Genomic DNA, 16,758 nt, shown 5'->3' on the forward strand with positions numbered 1-16,758 from the left:
CTCAAATATGTGTACATTTTATTTATACATTTGTAAATGTGTTTAGTCATCTTATTAGCTTACAATAGTAAAAGAAACATAAGAAAAAAGAATTGATACCTGGATTACATTCTACAAATCTACAGCACACTTCTCGAGCCTGTTTTCCTCTTATCCACAATAAACGACGTGTATATCCGTCAGGACACCTATTTATTTTTGCTACGGCTGCTGCAGAAAACTGTGTGAACATCAATTGTAATGATAACAACTGTAGTAACCAGTTCACTGTAGCTAAAGTCTGAAATAAAATAAAAGTTAAATGTACAATTTACACAAAAATATATATCCTAACCTATTCCTGTTGATGTACTACATTCTTGTTCATCAATTCTACAACAAATTCTTTGTTTGATGTTGCCTACCCATGCCTTGTAGGGTTGGGTAGGTAGGTAGGTAGGGTGGGTGGGTGGGTTTTTTTTTTTTTTGGCCAACAACATAAGTTTCATGTTTAAGACAAGAAAACTACTTTAGAGCAAAAAAAACTTTTAAAAAAAGTTGAAACGATTTGTGTTATAAAATTTTTCGAGTAGGTTGCTATTAAGGTAGGTAGGTAGGCAACATCTAACAATTTTGTAAATCATAAAAAATCCAAAATTTCCCCTGATTATAAAATATTGGTAAAAAACTATGAAACAAAAAGATAGATGAATCTACATGAGACAAAAAAAAAAAGAAACACTCTGAAAAAACTAACAGAATAAAGTATTGGTTTTTCCCATAGAACATTGTAAGGCCAAAAATATAAAGTTGTTTTTTGCCTCCCTACCTACATGTTCACTAAATTTTCATGCCTACCCTAGCATATGTTATGGGTATTTTCGGTTTAGCATGTTCAGCACCCTTTAAGTACAGACACTTTTGGTTTAGCACTGACAAAGCACAGAACATTTTCCTATATATTTAAAGTAAAATATCTCAAAAGAAAAAATCATTTTACCTCCATTATTTTTTTCTGCCAGGAGAAAGAAATACCGGGGTATGTATATATTTATATGACCATTATAGAAAGTCAAGGTTATCTGAAAAATTTGTTTCAGGTCAAATGATGCTACTGGTTGTAATAAAGTTGACATGTATGAGTAGAATCTTGGAAACTTCATACCAAAATAAAAAGGTCCATGTACAAAATGTATTTTACTTTTAGAAAGGTAGATGGGTTATACATTACTGGCAACCCAAAACCAAGGAAAAAACCTCAAAAGTCATGAAGAATGACAGAGAGAGAAAAACAGATTTTGACCTGGACATTTGTAAAACAGTAAAATTTCTGTAAACGATCTGTGAAATAAGGATAAATGTGCATAGTATAGAGTGACTGACTTTGTATTTGATATAAAAAGAATGGAATAATTATTTATTTGTTTAATCAATGGCCCACAAAGGGCATACAGCAGATTACAGTCATGATTCAATATATAAAGATGATTGATTAAGGAATAATGACATCAGAACATACCTGTGAATTGTGTCTAGAAATGACACATAAAGGGGTTTCAACAGTGACCTATATCATATATATCCCTAGCTTAGAGTTCATGTATATATTAGTATGTATGTGCCCTCCACATAATTAAAACAAGACTATTCAGTAGCGCACAGTATGTACCACAGTTAACCAAGGTAGATACTCTATGGTCAGTAGTCATGGTTGTTAAGGAGATATCAAAGTATATATAATCATGATAATTATTATAATTTTTCTCAATTCATATAGAAGTACAATACATTGTTAATATATCTGATATTAGCAAGAATATAATACACACTACACCAACACACAGTCCAATTACAATTAAAAAAATGAACAAAGAACATATGGCAAATGAGAAATACTGGTATACTCTTTAGGGTGTTTTCAGAAAATATCTAAATACTATATTTCTTTTAAATTAACATTAAATTTTATAAAATTCGAAAAACATACCATGACAAAACAGATATCCTTTTATTTCATATTTTCATCAATTATTGTATTGATTTTTACACTTCTAACTCCTTTGTTTGGGTGGACATGATAGGAGTATTGATCTGCCTGTGTGTAAATTTATGAATGAAAACCTCTAACTCAGCATCCCATCACTACAGTAACAATGACTGTTATCTAATTACTTTAATTTATATCAATTAAAATAGAAATGTTATTTACCTTTATATACATTGGTTTCTAAACTTTAACAGATAAATCTAAGGCAATGAGGTGAAAAAATCCTAAAAATTAACTCCAAAAATGAGATTGCAAATGAGTCATGGTCTGCAGCAGCCGGAAATGCACAAGGGGAAGCAACTTTTCCAGCATCCTGAAGCAGTTGCTCACCTTTGTTCACAGGCGGCAACGAAAAAGTTGACGGCAAAAAAAAAAAAACCAGAAGAAAAAATCAGTTAATCATAATGTTGGACATTTGATAAGATTGTATACATTGCAAAAAGATTTTTTTCAAGGTGAGCTTCACATTACACTAAAACACTATAAGTTGTAACACATGAACATCGTCATCACATCAAACAAACATCTTTGAACTTTTTATTTGTAAACTTCTCACAGCAGAGCAGTTTACAATGCATTGTCTTAGCAGAGCATAAAATATGTATGAAATAGCTGAGCTTTGATAATCCCATTATGATACATTGTAAGTAGGGATGTTTAATAAACTGCCAGTTGATGTGGAAAATTTGTAACAATACTAGTCAATACTTTCCTCTGAATTCTGATGGATAATTAGGACAGGTTGCACTTCCCATGTCACTTTATTTGTTTTATGCTATTTCATGTTATGTGCATATTGCCTCCTAAGTTAAAGCAGAGACATATATATGTGTATATATGTCTCTGGTTAAAGCATACCTGAAGATGTTTTATGATTAAAAAGTGATTATTGGGTAAATGTTGGGGATGAGTTTAAATGTGTAAATCTTTTTTTTTCATTTCATTAACAAAATTGAAAGATGTAAATTGATACTACATGTATATTAAATATTTATATATAGAATATCTTGTTTCATGTATATATATATTGACCTTTTAAGACTTAAATAAAGATAATCTTATCTTATATTAAAGAAGGTCATGATCACTTATTTTTTTCACAAAGACATAGCATAAAAAAAGATATGTTACAGTTTTAGTAAAGTTTTGACAAGAGTTCAAATAAAAACCAGTTTACATTAATTTTTTTCAGAAACATAGATTAAATCAAAGATAGGTAGTTCCCACAGAAAATGTCAAGTTACTTTTTTTTTACTTTGAATATGACAGGAGTAAAATGTAGAACTTTTAGAAGAAGAAAATATCAAGATAAAGTTAAGCAATACTGTTAATTTTTTTTTGTATTTTAACATTTGTGTAAACAGAAATGAAATATGATGTGTATTTGGATACAATTTTTTGTTTTCTGTACATTTATAAGCTTGATATGGAAAAATGATGGATTTACAGCATTATTTTTGCAGACATAAACACTGCCTTTTATGGCATTGAGGTAACTGCTGTGAAACTGATTTTTTTTCAGTACATGTAAAATTAGGCATTGAATTTAGAAGTGGACAAAATCTAAACTATATTTATGTACCAAAGATTCCCATGCGCAAAATTTAATGTTTTCCTGACAATGAATTAATACAAATGTTTATCTTTTTATATTTTGAAATTTTGAATATATATATATCCTTAAATTATATTTTCAAAGTATTGGCTACTGATGAAGGCCATACAGTGACCTATAGTTGTAAACTTTTCATTTGATTTTTGGATAGAGAGTTGTCTCATTGGCAATCATACTACATCTCATTTTTAGCTCACCGTTCAGAAGGAACTGTGAGCTTTTGCCATCACTTGGCGTCCGACGTCGTCCGTCTGGTCTTAAACTATTTCAAACATCTTCTCCTCTGAAACTACTGAACCAGTACCAACCAAACTTACGCTGAATGATGATTAGGGTATCTAGAATAAAGTTTTTGTTTTATTTACTGTTTCGTCAAATAACATGGCCGCCTATAACTTAAAATAGAACATAGGGGTAAAATGCAGTTTTTGGCTTATATCTCAAAAACCAAAGCATTTAGAGCAAATCTGACAAAGGGTTAACGTGTTCATTAGGTGAAGTTCTATCAGCTCTGAAATTTTCAGTTGAATCTGACAACCCATTGTTGGGTTGCCGCCACTAAATTGGTAATTTTAAGGAAATTTTGCAGTTTTTGGTTATTATCTCGAATATTATTAATGATAAAGATAAACTGTGATCAGCAAAAATGTTCAGCAAGGTAAGATCTACAAATAAGTTCATATGATCAAAATTGTCAATTGACCCCTTAAGGAGTTATTGCCCTTTAAGGACAATTTTACACAATTTGTTTATTATGTTTTCTAACTTTAAAAAATCTTCTTCTCTGAAACTACTGAACCAATTCCAACCAAACTTAAGCTAAATGATTCTAAGGTAGCACTCCACAGTTAGGTGTGTAGTTTCGCATTTTGGCCCCTGTGGATTTTTCAAATATGAGAGCTAGTGTGCAATAAAATTCATTTTTGGATAGCTGAGGATTAAAATAGCCTTCCTATTGGGTTTATATGAACATCAAGATTATGTAATGTATGTAATATAGGCTGTTTTCTGTATGACAGTCCGTATTTGCATATCCATACCATACATTGGTCCGGGGATTATTGTAATGTTTTTTTCCAACTTTTTGTCGCACGAACTTTGTAATTAAATTTTACGAAAAAATGAGGCAAAAGATACCCATTTTTTATTTGATTATTAGGAAGATTAATGTCAACAGTTTCTAAAAAGGTATCACTCATTGGCATTGAAATTCTAGTTTGATCCAAATTTTGGGGGGATATGTGACATTTTCACCCCCTTTTTGCAATATTTTATGGTAAATAAATGCAGAATGTTGCCATGGATACACATAGAAGGAATTATATTTCACCCTTTTAACTTTTGAAAATCAAATCTATGGAAGATACTGATTACATACATATGCACATGTACAACACAAACAGTTAGGTTAATGTATTAGAAATCCAGGAATAGGAGATGATAAAATATTTTGTGGTTCATTTTTGATTTTATTTTCTAACTGTGGAGTGCTACATGTACGGTACCTAAGGGTATCTAGAATAAAGTTTTTGATTTATTTTCTGTTTTCGTAAAAAAACATGGCCGCCATGGCTAAAAATAGAACATAGGGGTAAAATGCAATTTTATGCTTACATGTATATCTCAAAAACCAAAGCATTTAGAGCTAATCTGATGAGAGACAAAAATGTTTATTAGGCCAAGCTCTGTCAGCCCTGAAATTTTCAGATGAATCTAACAACCCATTGTTGGATTGCTGCCACTTAATTGGTAATTTTAAGGAAATTTTGCAGATTTTGGTTATTATCTTGAATATTATTAATGATAAAGATAGACTGTAAACAGCAAAAAAGTTGAGCAAAGTAAGATCTACAAATAAGTTCGTATGACCAAAATTGTCAATTGTCCCCTCAAGGAGTTATTGCCCTTTAAAATCAATTTTTCACAATTTGTTCATTTAGTTTGCTTACTTTAAAAAATCTTCTCCTTTGAAACTGCTGAATCAATTTCAGCCAAACTTGGGCTGAATGAGTTTCAGAGTATCTAGTATAAATTTTGTATTTTATTTTCTTGTACATCAAGAAACATAGCCACTATGGCTAAAACGAAACATAGGGGTAAAATGCATTTCTTTGATTTTGAAGAAAATATGAGATACAAAGAACATTTCAAGGGAAGTTTTAAGCCATTCATTAATATATATTGAAAAGCAAAAATAATCATTGATGAAAGATTTAAGCAAAAAATTACAGGTGAGCGATTCAGGCTCTTGAGAGCCTCTTGTTATATGGATCTTAGCTTTTCTTCCATGGAAGAGTAAATCTATAAGATTAAATGATTGCAAAAAAAAATTGTACCATTTCTAATGAAAATGGAATCAAACAGCATATACATAATGTAATTATTAGTATAGCTTTAACTGCCTATATTATCAGATCCTATGTTATATATTTCATTGGATTGTCAAAAGTAAAATACATTTAACAGATATTTTTTTTGTTGCTACTTAGGAAGTGATTTATAAATATTATATAATGTTATATAACATATGAAAAAAGTTGAGATATATATGTAAAAAATAATAAATAAGTATTCCAAAAATAAAACTTGCTATCATTATTTTGTGAAGACTAATGTTGAGAATGCTGTGGCAATATGATATACTCCCTCTCCCTGTAGATTTTATCTCAGAATTGAAAGTTAGGTTAATTTGATTGTTTTAATCATTTCTTGAAGGTCTGTCAAGGGATTAACATTATAGTTTCTGGGTTAATTAATTCAATCATTGTCAATAATCTATATACATTGTACTATTACATAAAATGATCCTGATTATGCATGAAATATTTGTCATTGGACGTTAAGCAACCAACTATCAATCAATCATAAAATGATATAGCAGTTGAGTATCCTGATATTTTATTGAAACATGACAAAAAATTTTCCCTGAGGAATATAATTTTTTTCTAAATATGTAGATTTTTTTACAACTTCATGGTGCCCTCAGTTACAAGACATTTGAGTAAAAACTAGAGGTTTTAGATTGAGCTTGATATGATATAAGCCATAAGCCAGCGAAAATATTTTATGTCTGACATGCGAAAAAAATTAAGGAAAAGCTTATTAATGTGAATATATATTTACATTTTTTTCTGAACTATTTTTGTCATCTGAAAAAAAGAGATCAGATGAATTAAAACTGGTTTTCATAAAGTGAAATGTATCAATGGTTTATTGTTTCTCTTGCCTTTTTATCTTTGATTTTTTTTTTTCGAAATTGCTCTTTACATTTTTTTAGTGTGAGGACAAAAGATGAAAACCTGTTTATGCAGACCTGCCAACTTTTGAAAACCTCCATGGGGGATTTTCCCCGGGGAAAAAAATTCAAATGTATCGCTTCATCTTGTGACTGTTTTTTTTTTTTATAATGTCCAGTAGAAAGTATTTCATGTATATTTAGGATCAGTTTTGGTTTGTTTCTTGAACTCTTGATTGTTTTGATGCTGTGTGTATCATTCTGTGTAAAGATGTTTCTTTCATTTGGTTCATTTGTTTTATTTGTTTTATTTCAGTGTTATATTTGTTTTATTTCAGTGTTTTATTTGTATTTTCACTGTATCTATTTAAAATAAATTGATTCAGGTCATTCTGCCATTTTTCAAGAAAACGGCATGGCAAACGTTTCTTCTTGCTGGGTGGAGTAACAACCATTGTGATAGTTTGAACTGTTATGATTCAATTCCATTTTTCATATCCTTTTATAACAATTGTCTCAATGTGCAAACAGCATCCAAGCCTTTACGTTTAATTTGCAAAATTCCTTTGATCAGTTATAATTAAGATAATTATTAACTATGTTCACCTGATTAAAGAATTTTTTTAACTAGTTAACTTGATTATAATATAATTAATCTCAATTAAATGATAAGTAAAAAAATTAAAACAGTTAATTATGTAACTCCCAAGCTGATCGGTATAAATAACAAAGATCAATAATTTTATTACCAATTAAGACCCATAAAACTTTGACAAATCATTGATTTTATTGAGGCACGTGTATATGTTTACATAATACTTAGTGTCAAAACAGATCGATAATCCTCAGGTAAATCAACATGACCCGAATATCAGATACTACGATGAATTTGATTGGATAATATCTCTATGTTGTCCTCCATTACCGGAAATCGGTAAGAATAAAATTTTCTCGGGTAGAATTTATGAAAATCGGGTTTTTTGCTTGTTTTAGGAACCCGATATCGGGATTCGGGTTGAGGCATGAAAATCGGGATAATACCGCCAAAATCGGGATAGTTGGCAGGTCTGGTTTATGTGGTCTGGCATGGATCATGCATAGGTGGTGAAATTTTAAATAAATATCTTTATAAAGAAAAAGATGCCAAAAAACTATGATGGTATTCACTATTCAGAACAAGTGTGAATCATTCAGGATAGCAGAAACGTATATCCTTTTGTAGGCATGATTTCGAAAGTCATTTAGAACTCCCAGTAAACATGGTAAGAAACAGCCTAAATTTTATTGAACCATTCTTTACAGGCTTTTTGTGTGATATTATTAAGGTCAACGATTCTTCATGGCCATTTGTTCAAGTAATAAGGACTGTTATCCAGGCTTGCACTATATTTTACTGGACATTACCAAACTAATTTTATCAAAGGTTCATTTTTGTTTTTAGTTCATGTACCTTGTCTTGTAGCTACTTTGTAAATATCAAAAGATTGTTTAACAAAAAATATCTTTTTACCCTGTCTTTTCCATTAATTATACAAAAGATATAATCAATCCTTTCAATATAACAGACAAGCATGCTCAGAAAATGACATTAATGACAAAGTGCTACAATTTCCCAGAAAATATTTGAAATCAACATTTGAAACTCTCAATTTTTACAACAAAATGCTACTGAGTGAGTTTTGTCATCCCCTGATTTACCTTATGAGCATGCTTGCATATGAAAATGACTATTGTAATCTGATACTTGTGCAATGAAACTTGGTTGATAAACAAATCCTAAGGGACACTGATTTTATTTTGATGCACACAAGTGGTTAGTTTATGTACAATGCAGGTTGAAAAGGATATTATTTGTATGCTCTGATGCATGGTTTTAATTATTAAAACAAGTTTCCAAAATGCGCAGGTTTCAGAATGAACTTGTTCAATGTATATTATTTTTTGTGGAGGCGATTTTCATATATCAGATAAAACCGATTTGTTACTGTACAAATCTAAGCTATTGGAAACAAAGAGATTGATGCTCTTCACAGAACATTTGCTTGTCAATATTAGAAAATCTTCTCTTAATGAACAAGCGTTAATCTTGTGGTTTTTCCAAATTTTTTACCAAAAGGATGACAGGAAAAAATCAATTTTGTGTTTTGTAAATATTTTATATTCAAGTGTGGTTCAGAGAATTCCTCAAATTCAAATTTTTAAAAAGCTTTTTTGTCAGCTTTTACTATTTAACTAATTCTGTGTAATTTTACAACAAAGGGAAAGATAAAAACAATAAAATGAAATAAGAATATATATTTACATGATCATCCAACATTTTTTCAACAGAAATTTATTTATAAATGGATATAATAATAATAATAATAATAATAATAATAATAATAATAATAATAATAATAATAATAATAAATTCTTTATTTTAAGAGATAAGAAGTGTACAAGGAACAGTACAAAAAACTTTATATGAATATATGTAAAGAGGGGTTCATAAACTCTAAGTTTGTATCCACAACGTTGAGAGCAATTTTAAAAGTTATCTTTGGAAGTAAAATGGGTAGATTTCAGTCAGATTCTATTTTTCCCTATTTTTCTTTTCTTTTTTGTGGCATAAGCTATGAGATGTATATACATGTATATAAAAAGAATTAAAAAAAAATTTTTTTTGTTCAATCATTAATTTATGAAAGTGAATTAGTGAAATAATAATTGGCTTTTTGCAGCCAGTTTGTTTCAGTTTTGTCAAAATAATCTAAGAAACATTGCTGATGAATTATTTACTTGGAAGTGAATAATTCAACCTCATTGAATCCGTATTCATGTGACCTTCTATTTAACTGCTTAGCAAAAGATGGGTTACGCATAAACTAGGCGTGTTCAGCTATTAAAAAGAAAAAGAATGTCAACATTGAAAGTGAAACAAGGCCAAGGGTAAATAAAGAACAGAGTTCCAATGTCCCCGTGTTTCACATATTTTATCTATCCAAGGTACAAGGGCAATAACTAAAAAAAGCACTTTTTTTGTTCTATAAAACTTTTTATTAATATCTTAGAGAATTGAGGGCTTCAGAGCAAATGCAATGTGATTTCCATTATAATTAATATTTCCAAGGGGCATAACTCGTTAAAAATATTTGATCAGCAGTTATTCTAAAAAGTGTCAAAGACATTGGTGATATAAACATATGATATAAGTTTCATGAAATTCGGGCAATAATTGTACACATGAGAGTGCTGACAATGCAATTATTCATATAATCAATATTTCCAAGGGTCATAACTCTTTTACAAATAATTGATAGGCTGTGATTTTTGAACTCATCAAAGACAATGATGATATAAACCTATAATATACATTTCATAAAAATCTGGCAAGAATTGTACAAATGCGAGCGCTAACAATGCAGTTTTCCATATATTTAATGTTTCCTAGGGGCATTAACTCTTTTAAAATAATTGATCGGCACTGATTTTCGAACTCAACCAAGACATTGCTAATATAAACCTATGATAAAAGTTTTATAAAAATCTGGCAAGAATTGTACAAATGAGAGCACTAATGATGCAATTTTCCATATAATTAATGTTTCCAAAGGGCATAACTCTTTCAAAAATAATTGATAGGAACTGATTTTCAAACTTGTCCAAGACATTGCTGATATAAACCATTGATATAAGTTTCATAAAAATGTGGCAAGAATTGTACATGTGAGAGTGGTAACAAGACCAGATGGACATATGCCCGGTATTTCTATGTCGCCTGCAACGCATTGCACGGGGGACAACTAATCTATTGACTGATTCGATCCACAAAAACTCATTCTTATACAGGGAAAAAGATGATTAACATATTTGTTTAACCTATAGTATGAAATCAAACAGACCTAGAAAAATCCAATTGCACATGTTTCTATCTCTAGTTATGTTTATATCGGGTTATATGACCATCTACAGTCTTTGGAGGTCACCTCAATGGTTAATTAGATGGCGTCTTGACTAAAATACATGTGAAATGCTGATACATATTATTGAGTCCATGCATCGTAAATTGTTTATTTTAGACTTTTTAGAATTTGGATATATGTCTAAGTATGTTATAAATCAAATATGAGAGTTTGAGTCAAATCGGTGAACATGAACTTGATGGCTAATGCCCCTTTAAGAAATTTAGACTTTAGTATGAACATTAATATTTACTTGAAAATTGTTGGAATATGCCTTGTCTTGTAAATTAGAAATTAGCATAGAAATTTAAGTACAGTATACTAATAATGTGTGCAAGTGTGTATGATTTTGTTTTAATAACTTTCATGATTTAAATCTGCTTTATGTATTATACTAATTTATGGATTTTGTTGAGGCAAAATTTAAGAGAATTTGGTGGTTATTTGGGTTTACCTATAATAGAGTCTAATTAAGAAAAGTATTCTCAACAGCAGATAAAATGAGAGACACAATGGATACCCTTTGAGCTCTTGGTATCTTTTTAATAAATCAACGTGTATCCATTATGTTTCCTTTATGATTATCTAGACTGTTAATTGAAATGACCCTTATTTCTAGTGCAAAATAATTTCGGGGAAAAGGTATTTGATCTAATACTCGGATGATGTCCATTTCAAATTGATGAAGTTAATGAAGATATTGACAGTTTATAAATTAATAGAAATTTATTAGTATTGGAATTATGATATGGCATTACTAGCTGTTTGATTTTGATGGCTCTAGGACACATAGATCTCATCAATTTTTATCACATCAGTGTTGACAATGTTGATAAGGTGCATTAATGGAGATTAAGATGGTAATGGTACATCGGTCAAAGGCATTAGGCTTGGGACACAGATTAAATGTAATTAACAGAGCATGCACTTGATCTTCTATGTAGAAATGATAGATTTTTTTAAATTAGCAGAAAACTTGTGATTTTTATACTCAACTTTTAGCAGCTTGTGTAATATGGGAAGAAACATTAGTATTTTTATGACTTCTTTATATTTTTCTAGCTTTTCATACTGTGAATTTGTCAGACATGAATAATCGTAATCTAAAAAAATAACTAAGGTAGAAAAAAAAAATGGGAAGCGATCAATTTTTTCATTAAAGATATCAACGTTAGTACAGCATGGTACCTTATACTTGTGAATAATGGATTAATATATAACTGTAAAATGTAAACTTTATTTTAATGCAAATTCTTTTTTTATATTGAAAGTTGCTAGAATACTCTGAAAATTGTCTGATAGAAAGAGATTAAAAGAGAGGCGAAAGATACCAAAGGGACATTCAAACTCAGTCGAAAATAAACTGACAACGCCATGGCTATAAAAAAGAAAAAGACCAATAAACAAACAATTGTACACAAAACACATAATAGAAAACTAAAGACTGAGCAACATGAACCCCACCAACACTGGGGGTGATCTCAGGTGCTATGGAAGGGTAAGCAGATCCTGCTCCACATGTGGCACCCGTCATGTAAATGATTGTAATAGCTTGAAATAGCTTGAAACAGTTTGAAAAAAATCTCTGACTTAAAGAGAGATACACCTGACTGAAACATAATACTCATGTTCCATGTCAGCATCTTACATTTTATGATTGAAGCTGCATCTGCACTATGCATATTTAAAGAGAAAAGTGAATAGGATTACAGACTTTGAACTATCTTTCAGTAACTGCCAGTACGTACTCTTAGATTTGTACTTTATGGTTATTGTATTTTAGTTCAATAGTTGGTTTTCTTTTCTATGTGCTGATCAAATGAGTTAAGCCATTTTCAACTTATTTTTACAGTTAGTCTGTTACACCACTGTCCCAGCACTCACAAACACCACATTCCCTATCTGCCTGTCCTTAGTAACCAGCAATTCAGTGATTATCGTTCTTTGCTGTATATCATATTTAATTTTCATAATTTTTGTTTTGTACATAAAATTGGTTTTCTTGTTTTACATTTTGTCATGTCAGGGCCTTTTATGGCTTACTACATGTATACAGTATGGGTTTTGCTCATTGTTGAAGGCCATACAATTACCATGCAGTTAACTAGTTTTGCTTTCATCAAAGACATTTTAGTCTCTAATGGATAGTTGTCTCATTAGCAATCATACCACATCTCCTTATATTTAAATAGAGAAGATGGACCTTTGATTTTCCTAAAGAAAAAGAATGCTGAATGGCTGTATGCATGACTATGACATGTATGACTGCATGATCTTTTTGTCAGCATCTGTACTAGATTATTGTATCTTTGATATAGCTGTTTTCGGCTGATGCAACGATAAATCAATCAATATCTTTGACAAGTGTTTAGGACCTCCTAGATTAGATGCCAATATAAAAAAAATTATAGCATTTAAAAATATTACCAAAAATCTGCAAACTTCTAAGTGAGTGAACTAGTACTTAAATTATCAGAAAAGTATAAGATGACTCACATTTGGACCATTTCTTCAATACACAGGTTGCTAAAGATGTTTATTGATTGAATACATTATGTACATATGTTGCATAAGAACATACTTCCTGTGATAATAATGGTCCATATTAAAATGCGTCATTTATTTCATGCATTTTTTATGAAGCTATATTTAGCAACTTATGTAAGTCATACTTTATTTTAGCCTTAAATATTGAATTTGAAATTATTTCAAACCTGCTGCAAAATTGGTACAGAAAACTAAATTGTAATAATTGCATCTAATCTTGAACTTTATACTGTAATTAGTAAAAGAAAAATTAAAGTGACCTGAGGATGAGTACAATTTTAACCTTCAGATTTGTCAATAGGGAATCATATTGTTCAAACATGCATGCAAATTTTGTCTTCAAAGTATATTTCTAAAAGAGTTAGGCCCAAAAATGATGTTTCTTTGTGTTATTAAATTTTGATTTTTGAGTGATGCAAAAACCAGTTTTGGTCTTCTATTTATATCTAAGATTTGGTGTTTTTAGTTCTTTGTGAAGTCTATTACTCAGATGCAGATGATGCGAATTACTTCATAAATAAAAAGAGATGTGAGTTATACACCAATAAGACAGCAACCAAACAGCACAAATAACCAAAATACATCTACTTGGTCAACATACAATCTCAATCAATAGACAAGTGTCTCATCTGTCATTGACAGGCTCCTGACTTTGGACAAGAACTGTAGTGGGATTATACATGTTTATGAGTGCTCAACCTGGACCCTCACCTGGTGTAACAGCACAATATAAGAGTAAACTGTAGAAATTAGTTGTAAATAGCTTGACTTATCCGGCTCTTTTGAGAATTAAGCTTAGTGTAGGAATCCAGTAATTTTATACTTGTGTCATCCTTTAAATTTATTGTTTATTTTTCAAAGCTAAAATTTTTGAAAATGAAATAAGTTACTGTCTTTACTTAACTATGATGAAGGAATCCTTTTTTTTGTTTGATTGTTCATTAATTCGTCCTTCCTTCTGTCCCATTTTAGCTCACCTGGATGAAAGGCCAAGTGAGCTTTTCTCATCTCTTGGCATCCATCGTCCGTTGTCATCGTTCCATTAACTTTTACAAAAATCTTCTCCTCTGAAACTACTGAGCCATATTTATCCTAACATGGCCACAATCATTATTGGGGTATCCAGTTTTAAAAAGTGCCCCCCGCCAGTTGACCAAGATGGCCTACATGGCTTAAAAAAGAACATACAGGTAAAATGCAAGTTTTGTCTATTAACTTGAAAACTGCTATGAAAAGAGAAAATCTGACAGTTGCAGAAATGTTGAGAATGTCCATTTAAGTCAAAGCTGTTCGACTAATTCTTATAGGAGTTATTGCCCTTAAAATGTAAAATTTTATCATTTTTTTCATTTTTGTCTATTATTTTGAAAACTTTAATAGATACATAGAAATTGTTTTAGGAAAAATGATAAGCAAGACAAGATCTACATAAATGTCAATATGGCTGAATCCTCAGAAGACTCCTTATTGGAGTTATTACTCATTAATAACGATTTTACCCATTTTTTTTGCTTTTTTTTGTTGCTTTGTAGCCTTATGTCTTAAAAATTAAAATAGGTAGAAAGAAACTTTAAAGCCAAAATGATTAACAAGTCAAGTTCTACAAATAACTCGTAAGTCGAATCCTTATTGAAGTTATTGCCCTTTAATAATGATTCTTCTAATTTTTTGCATTTTTGTTTTTTTTATTTTGAAAACTTTTATAGATAGATATAAACTTTATATAGCAAAAATGATCAGCAAGACAAGATCTACATATAAGCCATCATTGCGGAAATCTTTATTCGACCTGTCATTTGGGTTATTTCTCTTGCCTTTTTTTTTTAGTTTTTTGCCTATTATCCTGAAAAGTGTAATAGATACAAATGTAGATAGAAACTTCAAAAATCAAAAATGATCAGCAGGACAAGATGTGGAAATATGTCAACATGTCTGAAATTGTCGGTTAACACTTTACAGAGTTATTGCCCTTTCATGATGATTTTTACCAAAAAATGGCTATCATTGAAGATGCAGGTGAGTAACACAGGCTCTTTAGAGCCCCTAGTTGTATCTGCAACTGCTCTTGAACTGCTTGACAGAATTTGGTGAAACTTAACCGTCAAAATACCAATCTGGTGCAGTAAAATTGGTACTGTTAGTGTCATTGACAGAATCTTACTCATATCATATGCTCTTAAATCTCCTATTTTATTTCGTCATGTAAATGTTTTTGGTGTTTCCTTTTTGATGACATGTACGTTATCATCAGAGGCGGATTTACGGGGGCCTAGGCCCCCCCTTTTTTGGGAAAAATTTGGTTGATTATATAGGGAATTACTGAAGCATGACTGGAGTGGGCCCCCTCTTAGGCAGTCAGTGGGCCCCCACTTATGAAAGTTTCTGGATCCTCCACTGATCATATCTGCTCAATATAGTACACATTTGTATCTGCTACTCCTAAACTACTAACCATAATTATTGAAACCTTCTCAGAATCTTAACCATATAATGCCATTGTGTGCCACCTATTTTGTATTTTGAACTTCATTATTTCTGTGTTTCCCTAAGAAAATCAAGGATTTTTGCAAGTGGCAGAGGGTATCATTTTACGAGCTTTGCTTGCAATACCTAAAATTGAATTTTATTGTTAAAGTTGTGAATGAATTAAAAAATAAGGATGAAAATTGAAATATCAGTTTCTGAAAGTATTTAGCAAAGATAGGAAGTAACATTTTATGTATAATTATGAAATTTGTTATTGATAAATGATATTCAAACTCAGTGAAACTTAGGATTATTCATTGAGACAAGATGTAGAAAATTAATATATTGATTAACAGTTTATTTTAAACCAAAAGCAATACACAGGGTCTCATTGGGAGGTCTGATCCCGGATCCCACTTATTGTTTTGTCAGATTCCTGTATCCCACTTATCATTGAAATAATAATGCTTGTAATTTCATGTGTCCCACATGACTTCGTTTCCCGGTTTCACTACAATAATTTGACTTCCACGAGTCACGCTTACAAAAAATCGGCCAATCCCGTGTCACGCATAGACCCCAATGAGACCCACAATACAGCTTATAGGTTTATCAAAATGTATATAAAAACTATTGCAATTATATTCAATACAATCATAGCAAAAACTACAAAATTTACATAATATAGCAATTTAGAGGATTGTAAAGAAAATCTCATCTGTGGGGTATTCTAATCATTTCCTAAATTATACAATTCCTTCACATTCTTTGTCAATGATAGTTGAACCAGTTTAAAAACAGATGCATTTGTATAATAATAACTTTTTATATGCTACTTTCTTTTCAATACATAATGAAGTTAAAAAAAATCAACAAAGTGACTAGAATAGTTCGATAATGAGCTGCCATTTTATTTAGGACTGAAAAT

At 30.5% G+C, this 16,758-nt stretch overlaps 2 protein-coding genes across 20 annotated transcripts in view; one reads left to right on the plus strand and one right to left on the minus strand.

Moving 5' to 3' along the window:
- The window catches only part of LOC127710377 (uncharacterized), a 34,379-nt gene that overhangs the window by 10,824 nt on the left and 6,797 nt on the right, over positions 1 to 16,758 (minus strand). The window contains exons 1-2 of one of the 2 annotated variants that reach the window (XM_052216205.1): positions 2,189 to 2,292; positions 100 to 280 (exon numbers count right to left, since the gene is read on the minus strand). In XM_052216205.1, the coding sequence (XP_052072165.1) occupies positions 100 to 280; positions 2,189 to 2,200 (193 nt within the window). In that variant the 5' untranslated portion in view covers positions 2,201 to 2,292. Of the gene's footprint in view, positions 1 to 99; positions 281 to 2,188; positions 2,293 to 16,758 lie in introns of those variants that run through there. The other variant, XM_052216204.1, reaches the window with a different exon arrangement.
- LOC127710370 (activated Cdc42 kinase-like) overlaps positions 2,339 to 16,758 on the plus strand; it is a 136,599-nt gene continuing 122,179 nt past the window's right edge. For 17 of the 18 annotated variants that reach the window (XM_052216160.1, XM_052216159.1, XM_052216168.1 and 14 more), the window contains exon 1: positions 2,340 to 2,481. The gene's annotated coding sequence lies outside the window, so the exon portion shown is untranslated. Of the gene's footprint in view, positions 2,482 to 16,758 lie in introns of all 18 variants that reach the window. The other variant, XM_052216167.1, reaches the window with a different exon arrangement.

The sequence above is a fragment of the Mytilus californianus genome, unplaced genomic scaffold, assembly GCF_021869535.1.
Source record: "Mytilus californianus isolate M0D057914Y unplaced genomic scaffold, xbMytCali1.0.p SCAF_75, whole genome shotgun sequence".
In the NCBI taxonomy this organism is placed as follows: domain Eukaryota; kingdom Metazoa; phylum Mollusca; class Bivalvia; order Mytilida; family Mytilidae; genus Mytilus; species Mytilus californianus.